Genomic DNA, 23,584 nt, shown 5'->3' with positions numbered 1-23,584 from the left:
TAGTGCAGTAGTTTACAAACTAGGGAAGTTATCGGTCAAAATGTCCTTGTGTGGACTTGTCGGCTTGGCTTAGACATGTAATTTGTTAGGTACCTAACCAATATGTCAAAAGCCTGATAGAATGTGAGGCTAGGCCCTTAAACCAAACCACTTGGGATCGTCTACTCCACTCCACAGTGGACATCCTCAACGTCTTACTCTGAGACGGCTTTCACCTTGGTTGGTCCAGGTAGCCCTTTTCACAAGTCGCCCCTTTTTGTCTACGGCCAACACTCTTATGACTCTCACTTTGGTTGCTTGCTCTGAGCAGCCCTTTTCATAGATTGTCTCTTATGTCAGCGGCTCTACACTGTGAGTAGATACTCTAGTTGCTCCAAGTAGCCATTTTTATACAAGATGTGAATATGTGATGTGAGCTCTGGTACCAAATGTTAGGTACCTAACCAATACCAGTTATCATTTATCCTACAAAGTTGAACATGGCAAAGCTGAAAAGTTACACACAATTTAGTAGCACCCTTACATTAACATAAACTTTCAATCACCAAAATCCCATCCCAGTTCTCAGATGATTTGAGGGATCAATTCACAAGTTGAGCCTGGAAACAACTGCAGTACTGGAAATGCATAGATACTCAATTCACCAGCAGCAATGAGAAATTAATCCAATAAAAATATTTAACCAGCATGACATGAAAGTTTTTTGCAGCCTTTCCATTTCACTCTCACTCTCATGATCCATACAGATGAAATTGGTCGCCTCGCCTCTATCTGCAACAATCAAATGGAGATCATGTCACGGAGTTAGAACACGCAATGGAGTTAGAACACGCAATCTCAGTCCTAGTAATTATCATGAGAATCCATGCTCCAAATATGCATTTACATTTCTTGTTGAACTCTGAAACCTCTACGGCGGTTTCCACTTAAAATATTAAATTCTGTAAGATACCATATGTAGGGCATGGAGAAATTCAGAACAAGTACTCTCAAGAAACAATGTTTGGAACTTCACCTACACATAGCTTGCTAGTCATTTTCATAAGCCGCTGGGTCTCATCATCCAACTCGACTTTGTCCTTTTTCATGCGTTCAACAACTATAAGAGGCATCTTACCAGCTTTCACATATGTACGCAGCAAGGAGTTATAAATTTGAGTTGTTGTATGTCCCGCATTGCGTAGAATAACCAAAAACTGCTCTGCACGCTCGATGTCACCCAGCATCTCAAGCTTGTCAAATACTGCTCGGATAATTTCATTGTTTGGCTCCCATTTCTTCAAGCTTGATAGAGCCTTCTTAAAACAATCAATAACTTTATCCATCTTCTTTGTATTTAGATAACCCCAAGCTAGAATTTCCCAAGTACCATAGCTAGACACAATGCCTCTCTGTATCATTTGCTCATGAAAATTTTCAGCCTTATCCATTGTATTTTCTTTTATGTAAACAGCAAGGAGTAGGTTTGGAATTCTAGAATCGCGAGTTCCCGATACTGATTCCCACTCGCTATAAAGGTTCTCAGCTTCTTCAATGTCCCCTAATTTCACAAGGGACGATATCATGGACATATATTCGGCATCATTCATCTTAAGAAAGGATGATTTGATTTTCTTCCAAATTTTGTAAACGCCGTTTTTATCCAATAGATTTGCATTTAAGGTAAGGAGGGAGCAATAAGCAACACGGTTTTTTTTAGAAACTCTTTGTTCCATCTCCTTCAAAGCATCCCTTGCCTTTCCAAGGAGTGTCGCATTGATGTATATGCTGGTTAATGTGCTGTATGTAAACCAATCTGCATCTAATTTCCTCTTTTTTAGCTCAAGGAGAACCTTTTCGGCTCCCTCCACATCGTTTTGATTGGCGCATGCACTTAACCATAGGTTATATGTTACCACATCTGGGGATGTATTTTTCTTCAATTCTTGTATCATGAGAGGGATTTTCTCTAACTGCCCATTTGAAATGTACATGGTTAGCATATGGTTATAAGGAAGAGGACACCTGAGAAAACCACATTCTGACATTTTGTCCATCAGTGCCTCGGCTTTGGTAGGCAACTTATGTTGTACGTATGAGTGGAGAAGAGAAGTGCAGGTAGGTTGTCCCCTCATCCGCTCGGGAAGATCTTCAAAGAACTTCTCTGCACTAGCAAGGCCACGGACTTTTGAAATCAAGTCCAAATGGACAGCATAGTCCCCTGGTAATAGCTTGATATCTTGTTGACCTGTCATCCATTCGCATATCTGCATAAATAAGCAGCTCTAGTGAATATTCACAAAATGTTTAAAAATCCACTGATCAACTTGGAACTTGTCCGAGTAGATTCAGTGCATTGATAAAATCTTTTTTTTTTTTTAATGATAGCCAATTTTATTGCAAAAGGGGACCGAGATGGTCAAAACTAACACAACAAAACATGAAAAAAAAAGCTAGAAAACAATAAAAGCAAAATGACATAGGGAGGAAGAAAATCAAACTGACATAGACAATGCTTCTTTAGACACCACAACTCTAGCTAGGCGATCCGCCGCCTCATTAGCCGAATGCCGAATGTGTTTGTATACCCACGAAGAAGAGCCCACCCAATCAAACATCTGATCAAAGAATCTATCAAATCTCCATAGATGGGAATGCGCACCTTGAAGCCACCTAATTACAATCATGGAGTCCCCCTCCATCACCACATTGACCACTCGATCTCTTGCCAAAAATTTAATCCTTGATGAATTGCACGCACCTCCGCCTCCGTCGCATCCTCTTCCCCAATAGGACCCGCGAAGGCCCAAATCACCTCCCCTAATTCATTTCGCAGGACCCCAACAATTCTAGCCAGCCCAGGATTGTTGAACCATCAAAGTTAAACTTTAGAGAACCCTGAGAAGGGGGCTCCCACTCTTGAACTATTTTTTGCTTACTTTACACACTCCAACACACCTTTGTCCAAGCATCCGATAAATTGTAGGCTGGAACGAATCTATAAGAAGGGAGAGATTTTTACCCACGCGATCAATAGTGCTATAACTTTAGTAAAACGGAAAGCAGGGCTTCTAGAAACCCCCTTAAAAATTCTCGCATTCCTTTCCTTCCAAAGTACCCACACAGTAGCTAAAAATGACACATTCCATAGAATTTTCCTTTTTTCTTCCATGGGGCTGCCGACCAAGCCTAAAGAAGATTGATCAATTTCTCAGGGAAACCTATGATATGCCAAATCTACAAAGAAGATTACTCCATACCTCCCTGGAGACTTTGCAGCGGATGAAAATGTAGTTCATTTCTCAGTGCATAAGAAACAATGGTCAACTATTAGAATTTTTCTCTTTCGTAGAAAATCCACCGTTTGAATCCTTTCACATGAAGCCGCCCATCCAAAGGTACACACTCTTGGGGGAGCTTGGATTGTTCACGCTCTAGCTACCTTGGAAGACACAGGGCACTACTAGATGATGATAGAAAGACTTGATAGAGAAGTCACCTGATGCATTGATAACATGTTGTTTTTATCTTTCAAAAAAAAAGAGAACAAAACCCATTAAAATGGTTCTCGAATTACATTTTACATGGGAAAATGTTACTCATGGCTCCGAAGGACAGGCACGGTGGATCCTACAACCAAATACATGAAAGAGAACTAATATCAACTTCTACGAGAAAAATGTTAACAAGAACAAAGAAATACATCCACAATCGATATATATATATACTTTGGGAAAACAAATTGTTGGTTATCCTAGAGAAAAATAAGGGCCGTAGAGCTCTGGAATCACTTGAATTCTTGCTCGATAGAAAATTTAGGGGTATAGGGGTATTCTTCCTTTACTCTTTGAATTGTTATTGTTGTTTTGAGTAAGAAAACTCCCCCCTCGATTCATAAGTTCGGATGCATCCTTCGGTTAAGAGTTTTATCCTTTGATGACCAATCATGTTGGCAAGTTTCTTAACTCCCCAACTATCCTTCGCTTCTTCTATTTGGATCCCAAGTGAAACAAACACTTCCGTTGGACTATTATTTAAAAAAACAAAAGACCTTAATACTTAAAAAGATATGTAATTACAAAACTAATTTACTAGAAATAATAAATACAACATTAAAGCATCTTAAAAGATTTACAAAATGGTATACCCCCCCACCCCCCTCCCCCGCCCAAAAAAAAAAAAAAAACAACACCTCTCTCCTCCTAACGGTTTCCGTGAGAATGGTTCACTGCTTGAGGATAAATTCACCCCCTAAACGTTTTTCTTTTCCTTTAAAACTTAACGAATAATGTTAAAGGGGGGATTTTATCCGTCAGAGAGGAAGGGGGATATCATTTTCCTTACAAAACAGAGGAACACAATAGCCATCAGGGCAAAAGATCTACATTCCTTTCAATGTATTTGTTGGCCCAAGTATAGTTAAGCGAATAGCCATCTTGGTAATCATTCCAACATGTCCCACTTGGCTAATGATGGAAATAAAAGATTCATTTCTCAGTATTAAAAAACTCCATGAGTCAATCATTGAATCCCCCGAGTCGACTGAATTATACCTTCGACTCACTCAAGTTAAAGAAGAATCGATTGTGTCACAAGGATAGGATTGAATTTAGAATAGATAGGTAAGGAAAGGCATTTTTGGGCTTTCACCATTAGTAGTCAAACAAAAAAGGGGGTGCCCCCCCACTTTCCCACTCATTTTGTGGTCTCCCATCAGTCCATAAGGTGTTCATGAAACAAAGACTTTTCCTTCGTTTTAGCGTCACATAGTTGCCTTCGGGGATAAATCTTATTCGACATGGATTGTCCTTCCTAGAGATTTCGCAATTTGTCCTACAAAACTTTAGCCGTGGTTTGACCAAACACATTGAACAAAACCAAATCATCGAGTGCAAAGAAGGCCAACCATGGATATCTAATTTTTCTTCTCAAAATTTTCATCTTTCATATCTGCATGATTCTTTTCTTTTCCATCAATCGGATAGGGTCATCTTATTTCACTAGAACCGCAAACATCTTCAACTTCCACAAGGTGTAGTTAAAACAGTTAAATTTCAAAACTTTGAATCCAGTAGAACACAAACCATCCAAAACTGACACTTACAACATGAAGAACATTAGAAATCTAGTGCGCAGTAGGGACCTCCCGGTTGTGAATCTTTGATACTAATTATTAGAAATGAAAGACACAGAGAAAGCGAATAAAAGATCCAAACACACAAAAGATGATGATTTATGCAGTTAGTAAAAGGTCCCCTTCTTCACTAACCAAATAGAAAATACAAAGTATAAGAAACAGGATTTGCAAGGGACCATCGCAGAAAGGCATTTCGCGGCTGGCTGTTGCATGTGAGAGCAGCTACCTCAGTTGAATAAGATGAATAAGACAAAATCTGAGGCTGGCTGCTCTCACATGCAATAGCCAGCTGCGAAATGCCTTCCTGCGATGGTCCCTAGCAAATCCCATAAGAAATAATACTGAGAGTATTATTCATAGAGATAGACAAACCAACTTTAGAAAAGGTACTTTCCTAGATGAGTACAAACTAGGCTTCGAATAGGGTGATATAGGATTTGGTTTCACATAAGGCAAGACAATTCAACAAGGTCCAAATACTGACACCCAAAGGCCTAAACATTTCAAGATTAAAAGAACTTCATTGCCGCATTTTGTCAAACAGAAAGAGTTCTAATTCAAATATCATCGATATTCACCATCAATCACTCAAATCCTACTCAACAACTCAACTGAATCTCCCTACACTTTATAAAATGCACATGCATTCTCCCGCCAACATTAGATTCATGTGAACCCTAACTCTATATAAACTATAATTATGAAAAAAAACATGAATAAGAAAAAGAACGAACATGAAAGAAAACAGAGAGGGGAACAAGAGACCTCGAGGGCGTGTTTATAACGTTTGTATTTTCTAAGCTCACGAACGACACGATTGAGCTCGTATTTGCGGAGGGAATTCCCTTCTTCAGCCCATTTGCGGATAGTAATAACGGCACTACGCTTTGGATATATGAGGCTAAGAATCCTCCTCCCGAGAGTGTCTCTCCCGCTGGTCATTCTTCCGGCGTTCGACTCGACGGAAAACGGTCGTCGGCCGGAGAGAGCAGTACGCACCCAACGCGCAAACATTCCTTAACCTGCGCCTTCTATCTGACTGCCACCGTGTAACATTTTCTGTGCTTGTTTGTTGTTACACTCTTACCCTGTTTGAATTGAAAGAAAATATTTTTCTGATGGAAAATTTTTCCTGGGAATTTTTTTTCCTTTCCTCGGTTAATTTAGTGAGATATTATCCATAAGAGGGCACCTTTTCACCCTATTTCTGCAAGGGCGCCCATCACTTAGGCTCTGTTCACTTGTTTTCCCGAGAAAGAAAAGGAAAGGAAAGGAAAGGAATCTGACGTGGCAAAATGGAAAGGAAAGAAAAAGAAACTGTGATTTTTCCATGCTTTCTCGCTGTTCACTTGCCCAGAAAGAGAGGGAAAATATGCAGGAAAGTTATTTTCTCGCTGTTCACTTGCCCAGAAAGGGAGGGAAAATATACAGGAAAGTTATTTTCTCGCTGTTCAGTTGCCCAGAAAGCGGATGGATCAAGACCGTTGATTGGGCAGATCCAACAGTGCAAAATTTCTAGACTTGTCAAAATTTAGCTTCAACCTGGGGGGGGGCTCCACCTCTACACTTCCAACACCTTTTTAATATAATTGAAAGTGACTTTTCGAAAAAAAAAAAAAAAATTTGAAATTACTCTATATAATGTGCCACGTAGGTTATATAGCAATCACATAATACAATTTCACCTGATTCAAAGCATGAATTTGATAAATTACATATTCAAACTATTGTTAGCTACAACTGTGTTTCCCACATAAAAGCTCAAGAATCAGGGCATCACTCTGGCAGTTTTATGTTCTAATCTCCATGGTTGCCTAAATGACATGACTGTACCTGAAGGCAATGAGCAGCACTTTCACTTGTCGAGTCGATTGACAATGCTCGTTGGTAGAGTTCCCTTGCTGTAACTATGTTTATCATAAACTAAAACTAACCAATTATAAGAATCAAATCATCCAAAAAGAAATTAAACATTAGTTATAACATTTCCACCTAACTCATACATCCAAAATAAAGTTCATATATAAACAGTTGAACAAAAAATAGATAAACATCACATAGCCAAATGGCGCATACGGCGCAGAATGCGCCTCAACATCTCCATTCGGTCCATCTCGTCGAGAGAAAGGAAGGCCCTAGCTTCCTTGTGATGCCCGTGAAGGTACACATAAGCATCAATAAGGTCACCTCTAACGTAACCATCAATGTTCAGCACTGCATCTTTGAGGCCAGGGAGGTTGTGTACCTCACTAGTAGAACTTCCTGCATCACCAACCATTTTAATGCCCAGTCTGCATATAAAACCATAATGTGAGTAAACATACCTCATAAACAAGTGGGAAAAAAGTCTAAAATACTACTATCATAGGTACTAACCCCACACCAATGGCAAACCCCAAAAACCAAGGAACACTGTGGATGTCCTCTTCACGCTTGTCTTGCAAATCCTCATGGCGCTTATCATATGCATTTAAGGATGCTTCTGCCTCCTTCCTTGTGGCGTAGGAGCGATAAGATGCTCCACTATACCTGTTCACTTGAAGGTGACAATCTGCCCAACTGTCGAATATGCCCACCTGCCGTCCCTTGAAAACGACATAAAATTTATCCTTCGCCATTACCTGGTACCACATAAACAAGTCATAATAGTTGCAATAACAAATGATAGATAAACAACATTTTCATTTAGAAGCTTTATAAGATAACATACAAAAACTATTGATGCAATCAAACCCATACATAATTTAGTCCATCAAACCCATACGAATTTAGTCCATCAAACTCATACCAACAAACCCATGAACCAATACTAATGCAAACATAGAAATTACATAAATCTCAAGAAAGCAAGGAATATAAGCTACAGTTCCAGCAAACTACACATCGAAATTGTGAAATCCACATCCAAACACAGGTGGTGCACAACTATTGCGACCATGTCATTTCCTAACGACGACGTGCTTCGAAATCATTCCACATTTGATTCATGATTGCGGTTCGAATGTTACGACCTTCCCTTACATCCTCGGCCCTGGTCATAGGAGGAGGAGGAACAGGTCCTTCTTCCTCCTCTTCCTCCTCAGCTACAAGCGATGCCAGCTCATCGTCAACATCCTGAATGTAGGAGTCGTCAGGCATCTCCCTCCTAATGTGGTTGTGGACGCAGCAACAGGCCAACACTATGTCGATCTGCTTGGAATATGAATACATGGGTGCTAAATTTAATATGATGAATCGCTTCTTCAAGACACCAAAAGTTCGCTCGATTACATTCCTGGCTGAAGAATGCCTTTGATTATACAACTCCTCGGCTTTCCTAGGTCTGCGCCCTCTAATCTGATTGAGATGGTAACCAATACCTCGGATTGGAGTTATAAAATGGGACAGACACGGATACCCGGCATCACCAAGGTAAAACGTTCCTACAATGAAACAAAGGAATACAATTAAATTAGCTAAGTACTACAGAAACCGCATCAATACAAACAGTCTAATAAGCTAATTATTACCTGGCAAAATGGGAATCCCGTTCGGCTTTGATATAGCAGATGCTAACACCCGTGAGTCCGATGTCGACCCCTCCCACCCACAAAGGACGTAGGTAAACTTTAGGTCAAAGTCGCAACAAGCTAACACATTTTGGGATGGGAAGTGCTTACGACAAATATATCTTTTTTGAATATCCTCAGATACTTTTGCATGAATGTGGGTCCCGTCAATTGCACCAATACAATCCTATAATAAGGACATTCAAATGTCAACCTGAATTAACAACCTTCAGTCGAAATGCGTAGCTATCGTAAACGTACCTTAAAGTAAGGCATAAAATTAGGATTATCAAGGATTGCCCGTGGTGTTTCCCTTGATGGACGTACTATGAACATGTCTTGTAGGATGAGAACAGCGTCGAGAACCTTATTAAAATACTTTGAAACAGTAGCCCCTGACCTTCTTGTGGTTGCCCTAACAGTACGATTCCTTTCATTGTGTGCAATCACACTTAAGAAAATAGCCACCTGTTCCTCAACAGTGCAGTGAATTGTGTCTTTCAACAATGTTGTGCTTCTGAAAAGGCCCACGAAGGAGCGGAAGCACCGAACATCCATTCGAAGAAGAGCAACACAATGGTTCTCTGCGTGCGTGATACGTCTAACAAAGGTCCTACGGGTTAAGTACCCGCTTTCGTAAGGGGTTCTTGTAATATTCTGCTCAAGGTATAGTCGAACCCTAAGCGTAACTGCGGCCGCCGCAGAGATTACTATAGCTGCAGCTCGAAGGATCAACATCCGCCTATCTGCTGGTTGACGAGGCATGATGGTAACCCTACCAAATACTAAAACAAATAACATTTAGGATAATAACACAACCGGCAAAGACACCATAACCACAGTCACAACCATCGAAACAAAACTCCAACAGCCACCACCAACCACCAAAGCACCAACAACCACCCACAACCTCCAAACCACCATTAACCACCAAACAACCAAAACCCACAACCACCAATGTAAGAATATGCGAAGCAAAATTAAACTGTGCATGAATGTGAACCACCCACAACCAATATCCACCAAACCGTAGATGGACTACACAGAAAAATTGCACCCAAAAAAATTGCAAAATTATAAAACAGAGATGGACTACATAGAAAAGAAGCAACAAGAACAAAAGAATCTGTAAAAAAATCAAATAACAGAAACATTACAATTAGGTTGAAAAAAATCAATACAATAACCTTCATAAAATTAACCTTCTCAAAAATCAGTACAATAACCTTCGCTACAACACACAGTAAAACACAATCCTAAAATCGGTACAATGACTGAACTCGTGTTGTGAAGAACACAAATCCGACCCCAGATTTCCCAAATCCAAGCCTTATTTACCGAAAATCCAACCCAAGTTCAACCCAAAACGAAACCCTAACAATATATATCGAAACCGTAAGGAGAAGACTCAACTCATGTTGTGAAGAACAAAAATCGGACCCCAGATTTCCCAAATCCAAGCCCTATTTACCCAAAATCCAACCCACGTTCAACCCAAACCGAAACCCTAACAATACATATAAAAAAAAAAGAAGAATATTTGTTACAGACCCAATCCGACGTTTGAACGGAGAAGAAGAGTTTCAAAAAAAATCCACCAAACCAGTAGGAGAAGATATGTTGGAAAGAAGTAGAACTCCCCCCAAAAATGAAAAAAAGAAGTCACTGAAAGGCGTATTGGCAGAAAAAATAAAAAAAAGGAGAAAAGGAGGAAGAGAGAGACGAGATCTAACCTTCTTTGGGGTCGCCGGAGGGGAGAGCTCGCCGGACGGGGTGATCTTGCTTGCCGGAATCGTGAAGAAGAGGACTTAGGTGAGAGGAGGGTTTTTGCTCGACAGAGAGATGCCCGATATATTTTCTCGCTGGAAAAGGAAATGGGTTTTCCCATCTATTTTGTGGGAAAACAATCGAGTCAAAGCGCGAGAAAGTGGGTTTTCCACGTCCTTATTTTCCTTTACCACGTCTGTAAATTCTCTTTCTCGAGAAACCTTGTGAACAGCGGAATACATCCCATCACGGGAAAATTTGCCCTACTTTCGTTTCCTTTCCTTTCTCGGGACGGCAAGTGAACAGAGCCTTAAGAAATTAGAATACCTCTTATCATAATGGGAAATGATATAAGCACTACCATGTTTTGATTTTTTTCATTAAATCAACTTGTCTTTTAGTATTTAAAAGCTATCAAAAAGGTTATTACAGTTCCCTAAAAGCTCTTATGAGCCGATTAAAAAAGAAAAGACAAGCCGGACCGTACAACTATTAAAACATGGCTGTGCTGATATCATTTCCCTATCATAATCCATCCGACTAAAACTTGAATAGGGTTGGTTCAAATTTATATTTTCTCTCTGAAAACAAAATAGGAAATTTTATAAATATTTTTCCTTTCCAAACTTTATATGTGAAATTCTTGCAATCCAAATAGGTAGAATTGCTTGCATTTCCTTCTCAGTTTCATTCAGAGTAAAATGGCCGCAAAACAAAGTTTCCGCCCATGTTTAAGGAAAGTTAAATCCGCCTCTTTTGATTACTTGGGACAATCAATGATTGCAGACGGGCTGATGTCCTCCACGTCGGAAGGATTCAATGGGGTTGATTGCCACGTGCACTGCTTCAATGTGGCGATATATCACTTCACATTTTTAAGAAAGGGAGGCTAAAATTTTACACCCATTTTTAAGAGGAAAAATGATGCTAAAATTTTGTTTTACGCCACCTTACTTTGAAAGAAACGGAATCTTTTAAAAGGGAGAACAACTAGGTAGAAAGTCACGGTCGGGTCTCAAGAATCGGGATCAATGATAAAGAGATTTTACCTGGTGTCTGCACAGGAAGTACAAACCGTTCATTTGTTGGGCCACAACGTAAATAGACTGTACCCCAAAAAGCATCTCTATAGGATGATCTTAACCCTCCAATCTATAGAGGTTTCTATAAAAGCAATCCTTCTATAGATCGGGCAGTTAGGATTATCCTATGGAGATATTTTCCGGGTACACTCTATTTACGATGTGGCCCAGAAAAAGGACAGTTTGGATCATCCTATAAAGTAGGCCCAACTGTATTTTTGAAAGGTGATCTCAATGTATTTGGCCGGGCCAATACTCTCTCTCTCTCTAGATTTGCTAGGGACCATCGCAGAAGGCATATTTCGCAGGCAGGCTGTTGCGTGAGAGAGCATCCACATCATATTAAATAAATAAATGAGACAAAATCTGTTAAAAAGTGAGAGTACGTGGCAGCTCTTTCATGCAACAGCCGGCCCGTAAAATGCCTTTTGCGATGGTCCCTAGCAAATTCCTCTCCCCTAGCAAATTCCTCTCTCAATGTTATCATGCCACTACAAGGAAAGGTCTCCAGTTGCATGAAAACAATAAGAGCAATTATTTTATGCATCCAACTCTAGACCTTTCAGTTCAACATATCTCAGATCACACCAAAGACTTGGGGCCCAAGTTTTGAAATATTATTGGAAAAAGACATGATTACCAAGTATAGAAAACAAAAGAAAATATATTTTAAAACTGCTAGTTGTGCTAATAATCGTCTCTGAACTAGGACACAGATAGTGATGGCATAGGCCGGGTGGGCCTTACATAACGTCCATATTCATGATTAAGATCCGACAGTGAAGGGTTTTTATATACGCACCGTTCTTTTAGTCCCCCTTTCCCTTTCCCTTTCCCTTTCCCTTTCTCCTTTTACTAGGATTTTCTTTCATTGATGGATCCGTCCCCAACTAGGTTTGCAGATATTATCAATTTTTTATCGTCAAGTAGGCCAGAATAAACAGGCTCAACGTTACTACTCTCCGTATTTCATATTTAATTGCTTATTGGGTACATGATTTTACACATACTTTTATACTTTAACACATGTTTTGAGATTTTTATCTCAGAGCGGGTGTAAATTCATGATCCCAAGTGCAATTAAATGATGCTTGATGAGTGCACTCGCCTAGAGCCATTTTGCCAAGGTGACACTCTCTCCTAAAGAAGAGGGGCTGCAATACTTCCTCTACACTGAGATATTAGTCTCTTAAGTCGAGCTATATTTTATTTGGCACATTGTTTTGGTTCCCTGGTTCGAGCCAAGAGTCTCTTCAATTATTTTAACAAAAACAAGAAAGCAATTGTTTAAGTGACAATAACATGTGTTGTTACTTAAACGTTGTGGTTTTAATCTTAGTTTATGCTGTTTTGCTAATTGATTAAAGAGAACGAACTATGCAAAAAGTCACTTATACAGTTAATGATAAAAGACAATTTTAAGGTCCTACAAGGGAAATAGGAGTCTGAAATCAAGACCGTTGATACAATAATTGTCTTGTAGCAAGCTATATTATCACGTTAATAAGCCAGAATTAGGACGCCATGTGTCTTCTCCGTTTGGTTGCCAGTAAAAAATTTGATTTTTTTTTTTCTTATATCCAAACTGCCCCTTTAGAGGTCTTTCTAGACGGAGAAGAAAACAAGTGTTCTAAGAAATCAACGAGAATGGGGAAAATTTTGGTCAACAAACTGTTATATAGCAATAAAAGCTTTTTGAATCTACCAAACAAGGGTTTCTTTGTTATATAGCTTTTTGAAGTCGGACTTTTAGACCTAATCTTGGATTTTTAATTTGATTTAGTTGATTACTATTGATTATGTTATTCGTGCCAGACCGTTTCTCCTGACTCTTAAAGGGCAATTCAAGTGAACTTGCAAAACATTTAGGGCCCGTTTGGATACTCCTTGGATTTGGATTTGGAGGTGAATTTGGATTTTCAAAATCCAAGGATTTGAAATCAAGAATTTTAAAATTCACAAATTTATAAATAATGACGTTTGGATGACCACGTATAGATTTGGATTTTAAATCTAAATTAATTTTTTTGTTTGGATGCTCTTTGGATTTGAATTTGAAATCTAACAAAACCTAAAAGCCCTAAAATACTTGATATAGGGGCATTTCAGCCTTTTTCCATGATCCAGTGGTATTCTAGTCATTTTACCTTATTTGGGGGTATTTTGATCATTTTTTATATCAAATGGGTGTTTTAGTCATTTTTCATGACTCAGGGTATTTTGTCATTTTGACCCGGTATAAGTGTATTCCGGTCATTTTGCGTGATCCGGGGGTATTCTAGTCATTTTACCTAATATGACATATTATTATCATTTTTATCTCATGAGGGTATTTTTAGTCATTTTTCATGAGCCATAGGTCATTTTTACTTGATATAGGGGTATTTCGATAATTTTCCATGATCTTGGGGTATTTTAGTCATTTTACCCCATATATGAGGTTGTTTTGATCATTTTTATGTCATAAGGGTATTTTAGTCATTTTACCCCATATATGAGGTTGTTTTGATCATTTTTATGTCATAAGGGTATTTTAGTCATTTTGCATGACTCATGGGTATTTTGTCATTTTTACTTTGTATAGGGGTATTTCTAGTCATTTTACCTAATATGGCGTATTTTTATCATTTTTCTCTCATGAAGGTATTTTTAGTCATTTTAGTCATTTTTATGAGCCATGGGTCATTTTTACTTGATCTAGGGGTATTTTAGTAATTTTCCATGATATTGGGGTATTCTAGTCATTTTACCCTGTATGACGTTATTTTGATAATTTTTATGTTATAAGGGTATTTTAGTCATTTTGCACGGCTCGTGGGTATTTTGTCATTTTTACCTGGTATAGGGGTATTTCGATCATTTTGTCTGACTCGGGGGTTTTCTAGTCATTTTACCTAATACGATGTATTTTGATAAGTTTTTAATGTCATGTGGGTACTTAAGTCATTTAACACTTTTTTGGTATATTTTGGTCATTTTAACCATTACGGGTCAGATTTAGATTTATAAATAACCTCTCGCAGAAAGGATTTATAAATCCAAAAAATTACACTAACATGAGGAATTTGTAAATCTTGTGGATTTCACTCAAATCCAAATCCATATGTCATAAAGGCTTGCCAAACGCCGAATTTGGATTTAAAAATCCAAATTCACCTCTAAATCCAAATCCAAGGGGTATCCAAACGGACCCTTATCGGATTTGCCAAATGCCATTCTCCATTTTTTTTTTCTTTTCATTCTCATCGGAAGTGTCACGGAGAAGGATTGAAAAGAATAACATCATAATTGTGAAACAACCAGTCACTCCAAAAGCTTAAGCTGTTGGGGTTGGCCTTATTTAATCTTTAATGCTTTAACATTCCCCCTCATGTGTGGCCCCTCGTTTTAGGGCTGGCCTACATGTGGCCCCTCTTTTGGGTTGGCCATATATGTAATTACACGTGAATTTTTAATATAAAGGAGTTTTGAACTCATGACCTTTGCTCTGATACCATGTGAAACAACCAATTGCTCCAAAGCTGTTAGAGATGGCGTCGTTATTTAATCTTTAACAGTAATTTAACCTAATGGCAATTTTTAGAAGGTTTTGATGGTATTATCCAACATAAAATTAGGGTATTTTCTATAGTAATTACAGCGTGAGGGGGGGATTTCTCCATAATCTGCCAACATTATTCCATATAAAGCTTCCATGACAATTCTGATTCCATCAATAATCTTATACGATCTTACAAACTTAAGAAGAAAAGTATATAAACTAAAAAATGATGCCTCATCTGTCTGCAAGCGTAGGTGCCCCCTCTTTCTTGTCTAAAAATGATCCTAACAATTACAGCTCTAATAAACTAGCACTCTTTATCTCTCTTCACAAAAATTTCTCGTCTTCTTTGCTATATTAGGCCGTTGGATTTCTCACATTTGCAGTTGAGATTTGAAACTGGATCAGATCCTTAGATTTCCAAATCAGCTACAACAGTGAAAAAAATCCGATTTTCAAATTTGTTCTTCAAGACATTATTTGGAAATCAATATTTGTGGCAATTACCTTCACCCTTACTGCTCCTCGACCTTGTTGCAGTCAAGGTTTTAAATTTCGGTTTCAGAATGCATTTGGGTCCTTTTCGAAATCGAAATTTTAGAAATTTCAGCGAAATCTGACAAAATCTTCTTAACACGCCTATTTTATAGGGTTTATAATTTCAACGGAATTTAGCTGAAATTTCGGCAATTTTGGGTGAAATTTAGGGATAAAATTAAATAATGAATTAAAATCAGATTTTTTGGAGATATTCCTTAAATTTCGGGGAAAACGAAATTTCGATTGAAATTTCATTTTTTCGGTCAAAATTTTGTAACATTTCGATTTCACCCAATTTCGGTTTCAGTCTCAACCGGAACCCAAAATTTCGGATTTCGGTCGAAATTTAAAACCTTGGCTGCAATAGCAAGGAGATGTCCCTCCCTCCCTCACTCTCTGGTACAACATGAGCATGTGGATAATTGACGTATTTTGTATTCAAATCCAAATACAAAAACATGAGGTATCCAAATGTGGCCTTACTTCTCTTATAAGCTACATATTGTCATTACACATGCCTCCATAGTAAATTTTCACCTCTAATTTATGTCATTCTCAACCGACTCCATTCTTATAAAAACCAAACCGATGCCTTTCTTTATACCAATGCTCAACTCAACTTAACAAAGCCTTTGTCTCAAACTAGTTGGGGGGTCGGCTAAATGAATCATTTAGAAAAAAATTCTTGAACCTTTCTTTATACCAATATGTAACTTTAATTAATTTGGTTCCCTATCTTAGGGGTAAGAGAGGTTTTTTAACTTTATTTTCACTCTCTCTACTTCACTAAACAAATCCCACCAAAGACGTGGGTTCTTTTGGCCCGCAAAGGTGTTCTTATGACTGTTCGAGAATACTTCGTAGGATACTGCCGCTTATGAAAAAAAATTTGAAAGTAAAAGATATATTTGCTCCCGTTTCTTTCCAGGGCCAGCCCCTTCAAGTGCCAAAAAGTAGTCATAAATACACTGAGGGTGGTGGCCCAGGAAAGAAAAGGCAGCTAATATATCACTTCCCAAGTAAAATAAGTGAAAAGAGGCTCTCAGATGCCACATGTGGGGATACAAAAGGAACGCCCCTCTGTTAAAATATGCCTTAACATCCGATTTTTAAAAAATAATCGATTCCACGTGATGGTAGACTATTCAGAGAAATGAGTCAGGACAGCTTTTTCTTTTACAGGCAACCCCATTATGGCATTGCAGTGTAAAAGAGTGGTCATAACTCACAAATAGTTAAATAGACTCGAAGGGGTGGGCAGAGGAAGAAAATGGGGCAAATAAATCACTTCGCTTCTTTTTCCTTTTTTTATTTTAATTCTAGCGTCTTAGTCTTGCAAAAATGCGGGGTGGATCTTGATGTACAACTGGTCGTTCACTTCTTTTCCCTGGTGCGAAAAAACAGTCTTTTTTTTTCATGACAAGACCTCGACAAGATAGAATCTCTGTGTTCACTTCTTTTCCAGGGAAAAATATTATCAGATGTGAAATTTCTTACTTAAAAGCTGAAAATGACTTGAAAATTGACTTTTTTCCTGTTACTCGAGATTTAGTTTCCGATTACATATATCGGAAAGAGGCTTTCCAAGGAAAACGAAACATTTTCCTTGACATTTTTCTGGATTCCTTTTCCTTCTACCATGTCACTTGGAAAGGAAAGAAAAACGAAATCTTTTCCTGAAAAAAGAAGTGAACAGAGCCTATGAGAAATTGCCTATACACTTCCTCTACATTATAGTTAGGTCCCATGATCTAAACTATTAAACTAAGATATTACTCTCTTAAGTGGAGCTATATTTTATTTCGCCCCTTGTTTTGTCTTGATCCGCTGTTTCGAGCCAAGAATCTCTTCAATTATTTTAACAAGAACAAGAAAGCAATAATTTAAATGACAAGAACACGTGTTATTACTTAAACGTTGTGGTTTTAATCTTAGTTTATGTTGTTTTGCTAATTGATTAAAGAGAACGAACTATGCAAAAAGTCACTTTTACAATTAATGATAAAAGGCAATTTTAAGTCCTACAAGGGGAACAGGAGTCTGAAATCAAGACCGTTGATTTTGTAAAATATCATGAAGGGAACTACATGGTTTTTGTCTCGTCTGGAATGGGCATCCATCCCAGAAGTAAGATAAAGGTATACAAAAATCAACGGTCTACCTTGTCTTGTAGAACCCTAGGACTAGGAGGAAGGGATTTTATCACGTTAATAAGCCAGAATTAGGACGCCATGTGTCTTTTAGGAAAAAGTGTTAAAGTTTCTTTTCTTAACACTTGATTAAAGGGCTCCTTTGAGTTCTTTTGAAACAACCAATGCTAGGCAAGTAGGCATTGCTTCTCACAAATGATTCTCCCCCTCCTCCACCAAAGAATTGTCAAAAATCTAAAAAATCAAAGGGAAATGATACCTGCACTAAAGAAGTTTGGTTAATAGCACGATTTACTTTATTAAATACATCTTTTCATTTTCCCGTAAGGTCTATGGGGTGCTTGGATCTAGGGGAAAATTTTAGGACAACTTTGGAGGAGGGTTTCTTTTTATATAACTTTTGGAAGTCGGACTTTTAGACCTAATCTTGGATTTTTAATTTGATTTAGTTCATTTCTATAAATTTTGCTGTATGTGCAAGACCGTTTCTCCCGACTCTTAAGGGGCTTTTCAAGTGGACTTCCAAAACACATATCGAAGATGGCCCTTTTATGCTTTAACATATTCCCCCTCAGGTGTCAACGTGTGGTCTCTCTTTTTAGGGTTGGCCTACCTGTGACACATGTGGCCCCTCTTTTAGGTTGGCCATATATGTAATTTCACAGGGGTTTTCAATATCAACGAGTTTTGAACTCAGGACCTTTTGATCTCTGATCTGATACCATGTGAAACAACCAATTGCTCTAGGCTGTGAGAGATGGCGTTGTTTAATCTTTTAAACTTTAACAATTATTAACATAATGGCAATTTTTAGAAGGTTTTGATGGTATTATCCAACATAAAATTAGGGTATTACGGCTAAAATCGTTACAAAGTGAGGTTTTGATTCTCCATAATTTGCCAACATCATTCCATATAAAGCTACCATGATGATTCTGATTCCATCATAGAATCTTACAAACTTATGAAGAAACGATGTCTTTCTCGTCTAAAAAATGATCCTAACAATTACAACTCTAATAAACTAGCACTCTTTATCTCTCTTCATCAAACTTTCTCGTCTTCTTTTTTCTATTACTTCTCTAATAAATACGTATTGTCATTAAACATGCCTCCATAGCAAAATTTCACCGCTAATTCATGTCATTCTCAACCGGCACCAATCTTATAAAAACCAAACTGATGCCTTCTTTATACCAATATGTAATCCCTATCTCAGGACTCAGGTAGGGGTAACACAGCTTTTTAACTTTGTTTTCACTCTCTTTACTACACTAAACAAATCCCACCAAAGACGTGGGTTCTTTTGGCCCGCAAAGGTGTTCTCATAACTCTGTTCGAGAATATCTTCGTAGGATACTGCCGCTTATAAAAAAAAAAATTAAAGTAACAGATGTATTCGCTCCCGTTTCTTTCCAGGGCCAGCCCCTCTAGTGTAAAAAGGTAGTCATAAATACACAAAGAGTGGTGCCCCAGGGAAGAAAAGGCAGCTAATATATCTCTTCCCAAGAAAAATTAGTGAAAAGAGGCTCTCAGATGCCACCATGTGGAGATACATGAGGAACGCCCAACGTTAAAATATGCCTTAACATCCGATTTTTAAAAAAATAAATAAATTAAAAGATGTATAAAAGGCGAGAAAGAAGGAGACGTGGGACGTTTTGGGACATGCAAGACTTAAGGGAACACACGTGTCATATATTAATTGACTACTAGTTTTCAGAGCCCCGATTATTTTGCTCCGTTGATGGGAGAAAATGAGGCAGGACAGCTTTTTCTTTTACAGGCGACCCCATTATGGCGTGTAGTGTAAAAAAGTGGCCATAAATAGTTAAATAGCCTCGAAGGGGTGGGCGGAGGAAGAAAGTGGGGCAAATAAATCACTTCTCTTATTTTTTTCTCTTTTATTTTAATTCTAGCGGGCAAGAGACGCGTGTTAGTGTTGTAAAATGCGGGGTAGATCTCGATGTACAACGTCGCCAGTTCAGAATAGATTTAATCCGACGATTCTGATGGCTCCATCTGGTGTGTTTCTACTTTCATTATTCAACGGTTGGGATGATTTGATCAGTTTGTGTCGACAATGTTCTCGATAGTTCAGATCGATCAAGGTCTCAGATTGCATCGTCAGACATTGTCACAGGAGGTGGTCTTGAACCACAGTTTTTATTATTATGAAAACTGTTACTAGAATAATTGTGTACAAACGCATTTCACATCCGCCACGAAATTGCCTCGCAAATCCCAATTAGGGAGTTGATACATGGACACTGAAGATGCTAAAAGAAGAGTTGATACATGGGCAAAACCTCTTTTTCGTATTGAAAATGCTAAAAAGAAAAGGGATGTTAAGCTCCTTCCTAGGAGACCCTTATCGGGCCTACGCTGCCTCATGTATGCGACCAGAGCCGTTGATCCAAAGGGATTTGGGCTTTGCTAGCAGCCCTCTTCATACAAATAAGAATGGATTGGAGTTGGACAATGAGTTTTTAAATTTTCCCTAAAATTTGGAATTTTTTTCATAGAAAATGAATTTCATGATTTTTGGGTGCCATGTGGCCCAACAAGGAGAAGTCATATAATCCCACCTCAATTGGATTCCCATTAGAAAGCAGTACCATATTTTGAGGAGTTGCATCTCTTTTTCCGCAACCAAACAGAAGAAAATGAAAAGAGATCGCTGGAAAAAAAACTAATTCTGTCGCAGAACTCCACGGAGGTGAGATTATTGGTGCGGGCCCGGTGTGGGGAATGACGGGCAGGCTTTGGAGCTGCCCGTAAAGAACGGGCAGTGATCGTAGGTGAGGAAACAATATTCTCGGAAGAAGAGAGCGCATAAACAACTTCCCTGGCATCATAAAACAAGGGGCGTGCGAGTGGGCCCCATTAACTGAACTGCTAGTGGGGTGGGAATCCCGGGATGCAAAACGACAAAATAATCTAAAGCGAGTGGCGAGTATGACATCATGGGGAGTAACTGACCGGAGATCACGGGTTGAGACGGATGCGTACAATACGGTTACCGGCAAAGTCAGGTTAAAAGGATGACGTCAGGCTCATTAACTCGTACTCGGCCAGCGATCTCGGCAGTTTTTCGTCGTGAAGCGTGATGCGAGGTTTAAATAAACGGGCATCGCTTTTAACAAAATAGCGAAAATACCCTTCTCCACGCTACACATCTCCCACAAAACTGTCATCCTAACTCCTCTTTGAAGGAAATCACGACCATGAAAAATGGAGCAACGGGTAGGATAAAGGTAATCTGGTCCATTCCTATTATTGGCCTCCTCAAATGTGGCCTATCTATTTCCTTTAGTCCCGACCTGCATCGAAGAATTCTAGAATGTTGATTGAGCATGATAAAAAAAAGACATCCTTGAGGATATTTTTAAGCCGTTGATTTTTCTAAGGATCAATCTTGCAATTGAGATCTCCATTTAGCACCACACCAAGATGGTTAATCAGATAAATTGCCCAAATCAACAGGTATATAATCTGTCTAGTACTCTTCAAAAGAGTAATGCTAGGAAAACCGAGAGTAGGACCTAAAACGGGACCGACCAAATTGATTTACGCCACTGCATCACAAGTGGCGTGGGGTTTCTCTTAAGCTCAGGGAAACCATAAAAAAATAAAGTGTTTTTTTAACACATGGCACATTTTCATTGCAGGTTCCTGTTAGGTGGTCCTCTCGGTCTCCATATCATTTCCCTTTTCAAAAAGTACCGACGACTTGCACCGTAAGATGGATCCGCAACGTAAATAGTTTGTGCCCCAAATTCATGTCATTTTAAAAATAAGGGCTTACACCGTGTAAAGAGCAAGAGGGAAAATGGAAAACCAAGTGCCATTCTTGTAAATTACTCCCAAATCCAGGGTCATATTACCACATCCTTCCCATTTTATATTCCACCAAAACCCAAGTATTCGTAGCCAATGGATTCGCAAGTATTCCAGTAACCAGCCGTGGTTTGTGAAAAAAATCTCCGTCATTCCACCTACCCTCTTTATAACACCTCCTTCTCTTCACAAATCTCACCTCTCTCTCTCTCTCTCTCTCTCTCTCTCTCTCTCTGTGTATTTTGGGTGTTACATTTGCCATGGGTTCCAGCTTTCTTGGCACAGGAGCAAATATGAGAAGGCCTACAATTGTTGAAGACGAGGGTCTCGCCTCTCTTGCAGACATTGAAGCTGGGTTTTCCGGAAAGATTGCTATCTTTTCTACTTCATCCAATAGAAGAGGAAGCTACAGAGCCTTTTCTCATTCTCCCAGATCTTCTTCTTCTCGTTTCTACCACTCCCCTTGTGAAGAACCCCCTCATTTCCTCCAAGCCTGCTTTTTCTGCAAGAAAACCCTTGGAGAAAACAGAGACATTTTCATGTACAGGTTAGAATTGATACATACACCCTTCATTTGTTTTCCTTTCCCATTTCACGCGTACACCAGTCTTTATGAGATCTTGATTCCTGCGAAAATGTTTCGATATTTTTCAACCTACATAGGTTTTGCCCCAAAAAATCATTTCCATAGGAGATGATCCTAGCCCTCCGATCTATAGAGTTTGTTTTCCATAACATGCAGTTTCTCTATAGATCGGAGGGCTAGGATAATCCTATTGAAATTATTTTGCAGGCACAACATATTTACGCTGTGAATCAAATGGACGGTTGGGATCATCCACATGGTGTAAACAGTACAGTTCTTTTTAAAAAAAAATACTGTACTAAACAGGCTTACACCATATAACTCATCTCTTTATCCTTTTTTTTTTTCGGTTCAGATGGGTTTATTTTTTCTAATTTGTTTAGGGTACTTGGGTGATGCAGAGGAGATACACCTTTCTGTAGTGAAGAATGCCGGCAAGAGCAGATTGATATAGACGAGGCCAAAGAGAAAAACTGGAATCTTTCTATGAAGGTTTCTTCTAGAAAAGAGCAGCAGAAATCCACCTCCAAAAATCAGAATTTCCACGTAAGGACTGGAACCGTTGCTGCTGGGTAAAATATGATATGAAATGAAATGAAAATCAGCCAAGAAAAGGAAAAATTCCCTCTTTGAATCTGAAAGAAAAAGGGCCAATGAAAAAGTGCCCATTTGAGGATTTTAATGTGTACTGTGTATAAGAGTGCGGGTTGCCTTTTTTCTGCGTAAATTTTTTGGGTTTTCCAGGGAGATTTTGGTTTTATTTTAGAATCTTCGTTAGAACTGCATCTTGTTTTTGCCCTCCGTTTCTTTTACGTAAGAAAAACTTTTACGTCTATTTTATGTGAAAAGAAATCGATGGCCTTATTTTATGTAGTGGTTAGGAAAATATTTTTGGAAGATCGAGCAACGGTCATTGCACGGCCTGGATGAAGCTCCATATGTAGAACGATCCTCTCCTTTGATCTAGATCTAACGGATGTGATCTCTTTTGATGATTCAATCAAATTAAGGACGTCTAATTATTATTTTAGTGGGATCACCTTCCGTTGATCCGGACTGTCCATTTGATATTCTCTCTGTTGTGTCTCTGAAGGCCTAAATAAATACATCTCAATCTAAATACTGGGGAAATGATAGAACCATCTAATTTAGGATGATTTTTGGCCGTTCAGTACCATACCAAATTAAGGACTAGCAAATGAACAGTCCAGATCATCCGAAGCGAGTCATGTTCTGGGTTGTTGTTTTTTGTGACCTAATGTGGTACGTGGGTGCCACGCAACGTGATCCGAGCTGTTGGTATGGTTTGGCCACCGCCTGCTAGATTTGAGATTAGCTGATCCACAACTAGGGGGTGAAAAATCATCTCCCACAAATAAATTGTACATTTTTATTGTGGGGCTAGGATTGTTCA

The 23,584-nt window shown here is 38.7% G+C and overlaps 2 protein-coding genes across 3 annotated transcripts; one reads left to right on the top strand and one right to left on the bottom strand.

Annotated features, from left to right (window-relative positions):
• Window positions 1-498: 498 nt before the first annotated feature.
• Window positions 499-6,241, bottom strand: LOC143884918 (Pentatricopeptide repeat (PPR) superfamily protein). Of its 2 annotated transcripts, XM_077388776.1 has the most exons (3): window positions 5,882-6,241; window positions 1,016-2,246; window positions 499-771 (listed from the first exon to the last, which is right to left on the bottom strand). In XM_077388776.1, exons 1-3 carry the CDS (start codon window positions 6,128-6,130, stop codon window positions 641-643), a joined length of 1,611 nt encoding a protein of 536 aa, XP_077244891.1. In that variant the 5' UTR covers window positions 6,131-6,241; the 3' UTR covers window positions 499-640. The 2 variants fall into 2 exon arrangements, with proteins under 2 accessions (XP_077244891.1, XP_077244892.1); XM_077388777.1 differs by lacking the exon at window positions 499-771 and having other exon boundaries at window positions 867-2,246.
• A 15,426-nt stretch (window positions 6,242-21,667) lies between these two features.
• Window positions 21,668-23,195, top strand: LOC143883463 (FCS-Like Zinc finger 3-like). Its single transcript, XM_077386815.1, has 2 exons — window positions 21,668-22,131; window positions 22,572-23,195. The coding sequence occupies exons 1-2, from the start codon at window positions 21,845-21,847 to the stop codon at window positions 22,744-22,746; spliced, it is 462 nt and encodes a 153-aa protein (XP_077242930.1). The 5' UTR covers window positions 21,668-21,844; the 3' UTR covers window positions 22,747-23,195.
• The last annotated feature ends 389 nt before the right edge of the window (window positions 23,196-23,584 follow it).

This window comes from Tasmannia lanceolata, unplaced genomic scaffold (assembly GCF_043159265.1).
Source record: "Tasmannia lanceolata isolate RefF3 unplaced genomic scaffold, GAP_Taslan_0.1 ptg000008l, whole genome shotgun sequence".
Taxonomy (NCBI): domain Eukaryota; kingdom Viridiplantae; phylum Streptophyta; class Magnoliopsida; order Canellales; family Winteraceae; genus Tasmannia; species Tasmannia lanceolata.
The sequence above is the reverse complement of the archived record's forward strand: the minus strand, read 5'-3'. Positions and strand labels throughout refer to the sequence as shown.